Source organism: Carlito syrichta, unplaced genomic scaffold, assembly GCF_000164805.1.
Source record: "Carlito syrichta isolate Samal-C Ts95f unplaced genomic scaffold, Tarsius_syrichta-2.0.1 Scaffold130471, whole genome shotgun sequence".
NCBI lineage: Eukaryota > Metazoa > Chordata > Mammalia > Primates > Tarsiidae > Carlito > Carlito syrichta.
In genome coordinates, this window is record NW_007074567.1 from 31,331 (window position 1) to 38,199 (window position 6,869).

Consider the following 6,869-nt stretch of genomic DNA (forward strand, 5'->3'; position numbering starts at 1 on the left):
GTCTCGAACCTGCGGGCTCAGGCAGTCCACTCACCTCAGCCTCCCAAGGCGCGGGATTACAGGCTGAGCTACTGAGCCCGGCTTAATTTTTTAATTTTAAAGGTGTGGGGTACAATTCAGGGTTAGGTATTCAAATATTCATTATGCAGATGAGGTGTGCCCCCTCCCCCAGAAGATTCCCACCACTGCCAACCCTTTTCTCGTAGTATTATGACATTTGCTCAAGGTCCACTGATGAGTGAGAACCTGTGATCCTCGATTCTTTGCTTCTGTGAGAGATCTCTTCGTCTTAGGGACGCTGAGTCCACGCAGGTGCTGTGCAGTTCATGCTTTTGGATCCTCTTTTCGCTCCCGCCCCCTCTTGTCCATCGCTGGCCCTGCTGGCATCTTCACACGTCCCCCCGCTTCCCGCCCCTCTTACTGCCTGGCAGGTTCAAGCTGCTGCCGTCCCTCACTCAGAGACCCTGGGTGCCTTCCCCGCGGCCCCTCCTCCCGTGCCAGCCCCCTGCAGTCTCGCCTCAGCGCAGCAGCCAGGCGGTCCCACCAGCTCGCTGGCGTGAGGCTCCCCGTCCCACCTCGCACTGAGGTCAAGTCTCACTGGGTCAAGGCCCTCAGCGTCTGCCAGGCCGCGTGCGCTGTCCCCTCCACATGCCTGTCAGCATGCACTGTTCCCCGCCCGCTGTGGCCGCCTGCTGTTCTTGGGACACCTGTGTCTCCTGGAGTCTTGCTCACGTGTCACTGCCTCTATGAGGCCTTCCCAGATTCCCTCAGTTAAAATAGTGCTCCCTTCTCCAATCCCCAGCACAGTCCCGATCACCTTTCCTGATTTTGTCTTTTTTTTTGGGGTGGGGGTCAGAATCTCACTGTCGCCCAGACTGGAGTGCAGTAGCACACTCATGACCACTGCGGCCTCGACCTGCTGGGCTCAGGTGATCCTTCCTCCTTAGCCTTCCAAGTAGCTGGGACTACAGGCACGTGCCACCACGCCTGGCTAATTTTTAAAAAAAATTTAATTTATTGTAGAGGTGAGGTCTCGCCAAGTTGCCCAGGCTAGTCTTGAACCCCTGGGCTCAGGCAGTGCTCTTGTGTCTGCCTCCAAAAATGCTGGGATTATAGGTGTGACCCACTGCACCCAGCTTATTTTTCTTGATAACACTGGCCACCTTTGAATCTAGCATATAATTAATTTTATTATCTCTGTCCGTTTCCCCTCCCCCACCACATTGTCAGCTCCAGGAAGTCAGGACTTGCTCTGGGCCTGCGGTGGGTGCTCGGGAAGCCCTGCGGTGCCCCTGGCCTGCGGGGCCTCACCGGTCACCAGGCCTGGGTGGCACTTGGTGGTGGCCCTGGCTGGGTTCTTGGTCCTCTGCTTGCAGCCCTCCAAAGGCGCCAGGTCTGGGGCCAGCTCCTGCTGACCAGGACGGGCATGTGACATGGAACACCGGCAGAGGGCGGCTTGTTTTCGGGGTAAACCTTTTTCAGGCCTGCAGCCTGCCCCCTGGCCTGGAGCCTCCCTCTCACGATGGAAGCGCTCGGGTCCACGTAGACCCCAGGATGGCCCTTGTTTGGGCTTTTGTTTTAAAGTGTGTGGTGTGACTTTTCAGTCGTATTCCCAGGAGAGGGGAGAATGGTCTAGTAAGCCCCTGTTGCTGTCAGCCAGCTCCAGTGATCACCAGCTCGTGCCTGGCCAGTCTTGTCCTCTGGATCCACACGCCCCCTCCCCCTCCCGCCCTGGGTTACCTCGAGTGTCAGCCAGCAGCACGGAAGCCAGTGTCTTCGGAAGATTCTTGTAGGAGCAGCCAGACCAGGCTGTTGGGAGAGGAGGGCTGGAGACGCCCAGAGCTGCGGTGCCTGACGTCTGCCAGACTGTCAGTGCTGGTGACTCCTGGGTAGAGTTCCGGTGGGTGGGGCTGTGGGCGCCCCCTTCTTACACAGCTGAGGCCTTTGGGGATGTGGGAGCTGAAGGGTTCTTCCTCAGATGGCCTGCAGGGGGCAGCAGAGCTGGAGCCTGGCTCCGATGCTGGGCCCTTGCCACCTTCAGGGGCCGGTCCTCGGCCTCAGGGGCTGCCCTGTGGCCCCGCCCCTGCCCCCCCCCAGGGGCCCCTCTTCAGCAAGGCCTGTCCTCACATCCACTCTGTCTGCTGACCGGGATCCACACGCTGTCTCTGAGTCTCAGCCTCTTTGTCTCCAAAACGGGGTGATCAGTGAGTGCCCAGGCTGGCTGGACGGGGCCTTTTGCGAGTCTCTTCGGGCACAGTTGCTGACTGCGTGTCAGGGTCGGTCCTTCATTGTGGCCGATTGTCTGTCTGTGGCCTGTGTGTGGGTTTCCGGCAGAGCGCCTGGCACTGCCTGTCCGCAGGAGGACTGGGCTCCTCGGCCGGCCACGGGGCGTCGTGCTGCTCCTTCTCGGGCTTCTTTTTTTTTTTTTGAGCTGGGAGTCTCACTCTGACGCCCAGGCCGCAGCGCAGTGGCACGCTCATGGCTACTGCATCCTCAGCCTGCTGGGCTTAGATGACCCTTACGCCTCAGCCTCCCAAATAGCTGGAACCACGGGTATTACCACCGTACCTGGCTAATAAATTTTTAGTTTATTGTAGAGATATGGTCTCACCAAGTTGCCCAGGTAGGTCTCAAACCACTGGGCTCAGACAGTCCTCGCCTCTGCCTCCCAAAGTGCTGGGATAGCAGGTGTGAGCCCCTGTGCCCTGCTCGGGCTTCTGTTTCTGCAGCGCTGCCCAGCCAGCATACCTCCCCTGTGTTGTAAATGCTGTGGTCTGCTTGCCATGGTGACCAGGCAGGATGGAGACAGTCACTCCCCATTTACACACGAGGAAGCGGAGCCACGGAGCAGCAGACCCAGGGCTGAGGCCAGATGACTTTGTTTGCAGAGTCCACACTCTTTCCTCATGCTGTCCTCTGCCAGGTTTCTCACTGCTGAGTCCTGGAGGCACTCCTGCCTCTGGGATACGCCTGCTGGGGGGCCAGAGAGACTGGGAAGAAAGCAGGCCCAGGCTGGGCAGTGACGCGCTCTCCAGGGCCTGGCCAGGTTGCATGGCCGGGGCAGCTTCTTCCTGGGAGGAGCTTGGGCTGCATGGCCTGCGGCTGGCTCCCGGCAGCAGTGATGGTCTGTTCTCATCCTGCAGACAATCATGACATCATCTCCATGAAGCTGTTCCAGCTGATGGTGGAACACACGCCCGATGAGGAAAACATTGATTGGACCAAGATTGAGCCCAGCGTCAATTTCCTCAAGTCACCCAAAGGTGCGTGTGTGTGTGGGTTCTTCCTGCCCAGCTGGGTGAGACTTGTCTGGTCCAGTTGTGGTTGAGGCTGGGCTCCTGGATCAGCCCTGCCCTAGTGAGTGGCACGGGCTGGCCCTGTTCTAGCTCTGAGATGCCGCAAGCTTGGGTCAGGTTGGCTCTGGGGAGTTTCTGAGTAAATGAATGAGGCAGAAGAGGAGACTTCAGTTCAGCCTGGAAGGATGCCCTGGCCATGTGATTCAAGCCGTAGGCGATTAGTAAATGTTGTGAAGCTCCTCCTGTGCCAGATGCTGGGGACAGTAGCTAGCATAGCCAGGGTGCTAGGCATGCTGTCCGACCTGGGGTCCTCTGTGAACTTCCGGAAGGGAGATCCGCTGCTGGCCGAGAGGATGTCCTCAGCTAGAAAGAGGGGGAGGCAGGATTTGCACTTGGGTTCTGCAAAACCCAAAGCCTGGGTCCCTACAGAATCAGTTGTAAATGAACTCCACCTTAGGAGGCCTGGCGCAGTGGGTCAAGCCTGTAATCCCAGCACGTTCGGAGGCCAAGGTAGAGGACTGCCTGAGCCCAGGGGTTCAAGACCATCCTGGACAGCCTCGTCTCTACAATATATCAAAAAATGGGCCAGACGTGGTAGTGCGTACCTGTAGTTCTGGCTACTTGGAAGGCTGAGGCAGAAGATTCGTCTGAGCCTGGCAGGTTGACACTGGGGTAGCCGTGAGCATGGCACTACACTCCAGCCTGGGTGACGGAGTGAGACTGACTCAAAAAAAAAAGAAATCCACCTCAGGAACCACAAATGTGGGCTAAGGGCCTGCTGGGTGATGGCAGCACATGGCATGGACCAGGAGCTTGGGCCATGCCAGCAGGGTGCTGAGGGGCCCAGTCCCAAGTCCCCCTGCCAAGTGTGGGCCTGTGTGGCTGGGTCCTTCTGCTTCTCGGGAGAAGCCAGCGTCCAGTATGTTTTTTTTTTTTTGGGGGGTTGGAATCTCACTTTGTCACCCAGGCTGGAGTAGAGGCATGCTCATGGCCACCCCAGCATCAACTCGCTGGGCTCTGGCGAATCTTCCACCTCAGCCCTCCAAGAAGCCGGAACTACAGGCACATGCTACCATACCCAGCTAGTTTTTTTTTTTTTTTTAATAAGTTTATTTGCTTTATTTATTTATTTTTTGAGTTGGAGTCTCACTCTGTCACCCAGGTTGGAGTACAGTGGCACGCTCACAGCTACCGCAGCCTCGACCTGCTGGGCTCAGGTGATCCTTCCGCCCCATCCTCCAAGTAGCTGGAACTACAGGCGTGCACCATCATGACTAGCTAATTTTTTGATTTATTGTAGAGACAAGGTCTCAAAGTTGCCTAGGCTGGTCTCAAACCCTGTTCTCAGGCAATACTCTCGCCTCCGTCTCCCAAAGTGCTGGGATTACAGGCTTGAGCCACTGTACACGGCTCTAACCAGCTTCTTGCAGCCGAGGGTACCCCAGGCCTGGAATCTTGGGTCTCAGTGGGCTTGCCCCTTTTTCTACCCTGCCCTCCCTGCAGGGCTTGGCTAAAATGGGTCTGGCTGACCTCCCCTCTCACCAGTGAGGCTGTGAAGGGACCAGCCTGCCCAGCACCACGGCCACAGGCCTCCTGCGGGGTGGGGGTGGCCCAGCCTGGGGCGGTCGCCATGGTGGGGGACCATCCTGGGGGCCCGCCGGCAGGCCTCTCCCACATTGCCGCTTCAGCCCCTCCTTTCCTCTCCCCCAGATAACGTGGACGACCCCACGGGGAACTTCCGCAGCGGGCCCCTGACGGGGTGGCGGGTGTTCCTGCTGCTGCTGTGTGCGCTCCTGGGCATCATTGTCTGCGCGGTGGTGGGCGCCGTGGTGTTCCAGAAGCGGCAGGAGCGCAACAAGCGCTTCTACTGAGCGGCTGCAGCCGGGGACCCTGTCCTGGGCCCAGGAGCCAACGTGGACTTTTCTACTGGGACTGTAAAGGACAACAGGGCGACCTTATTTCTCAACCGTGGCAAAGAAATGATTAAAGTATTTTCGTACATTTCGCTTCTTGCCCAGCAGGGACAGGCGGCAGGGCTGGGGCTGAGGCCTAGCACTGGCGACGGCGGCGTGTTCGGTCAGCGTCTCGGAGCGGGGGCTGGGCCGGGCTGGGCCGGCCGGGTCCTGGTCCTGCAGGCAGCTGGCGAACACTGGAGGGCCCCGGCCACGCGATGGGCTCCGAGGACACGGAGCAGCCATGCTGCTCTGTGGTGCGTGCGGCCGCCGACCAGGCCCACGCCGGGAACGCTGGGCCTTCCTGTTCAGCCCGAGCCTCTTCCCGAGGCAGACGCTTGAGCAGGGCGGGAGCAGCGGCGTGGGCGAGTGTGGCTGTTTGCTAAATAAAGTGAGATGACCAACCTCAGCATGGCTGTCCCTCTCTCTTGATCATTCCCAGCTGGCCAGTGCGTTTGGCCTCATCCCCTCGGCCTGCAGTGGAGCCCTGGGAGGCAGAGGCGGGACGACCCCATGCCCCGCTGGGGAGACGTGGTTCCCAGAGGCCAAGGAAACCTCGCGGCAAGTGGCGCTTGAGGCCGGGCCACGTGCCATGTGCTCTGGGTGAGAGGGCCACCTTGCAGAGGGTGTGGCCTCAGGCTCAGGGCTTGGCTGGGGCGGGCGGGTGCGTCGTGGGCACTCCGGAGCTTTGGGTGATATGCAAGGGTGTTGGGTCTGGAGGACAATGGGGTCGTAGTGGCATTCCCCTTGGGGGGCAAAGATGGTGACAGGGCGTGCCACTGCACTCCAGTCTGGGCAACAGAGTGAGACTAGGACTCAACCGGAAAAAAACCTGTACAGCTAACATTATGCTTAGTGGTGAACAACTGAAGCTTCCTCAGGAAGATCGGGGACAACAAGGATATCCAACCTCATGACTTTTATTCAACATAGACTAGGTTGTCCTAGCTAGTGAAATAAGGCAAGAAAAAAAGGAATGTAAAATAAAATGGACATGATTGGCTACATAGAAAATCCTAAGCATCATAAAACTAGAATCAATAAGTGAACTTGGCAAAGATACAGGTTACAAAGGCAGTATACGAAAATCATTTGTATTTTATGTATTAGCTTCTACAGGCAACGAACACTTGGAGATACTTTTAAAGACTACCCTTTATATAAAATAGCACTCAAAAAAATGTAAAATGCTTAGGGAGAAGCTATAAAAATGTATGGAAGATTTATATGCTGGAAACTACAACATATGACTAATCAAGGAAAATCTCAGTACATGAAGTGTAGTGGTCACAGATGAGAAAACCCAATATTGTTAAGACTTCAGTTCGTCATAATCTATAGACTCATGCAACGCTACCTAAGGTTTTCAGCAAGGTTTTATTTATAAAAATTGAAAAGCTGATTCTAAAATGTAAATGAAAAGGCAAAGACCTAGAATTGCCAAAACAATTTTTTTTTTTGAGTTGGAGTCTCACTCTGTCGCCCAGACTGGAGTGCAGTGGCCGCTCCCGGCCACCGCAGCCTCGACCTGCTGGGCTCCGGCGATCCTTCCGCCTCAGCCTTCCGAGGAGCTGGAACTACAGGTGCGCGCTACCATGCCTGGCTCATTTTTGATTTATTG

General features: G+C 56.9%; 1 protein-coding gene across 4 annotated transcripts in view; it reads left to right on the forward strand.

The window, feature by feature from the left end:
* Positions 1 to 6,869, forward strand: part of LMAN2 (lectin, mannose binding 2) — a 28,139-nt gene that overhangs the window by 17,889 nt on the left and 3,381 nt on the right. For 2 of the 4 annotated variants that reach the window (XM_021708041.1, XM_008049058.2), the window contains exons 7-8: positions 3,144 to 3,263; positions 5,007 to 5,657. In XM_021708041.1, the coding sequence (XP_021563716.1) occupies positions 3,144 to 3,263; positions 5,007 to 5,167 (281 nt within the window). In that variant the 3' untranslated portion in view covers positions 5,168 to 5,657. Of the gene's footprint in view, positions 1 to 3,143; positions 3,264 to 4,984; positions 5,658 to 6,869 lie in introns of those variants that run through there. The other 2 variants (XM_021708042.1, XM_021708043.1) reach the window with 2 other exon arrangements.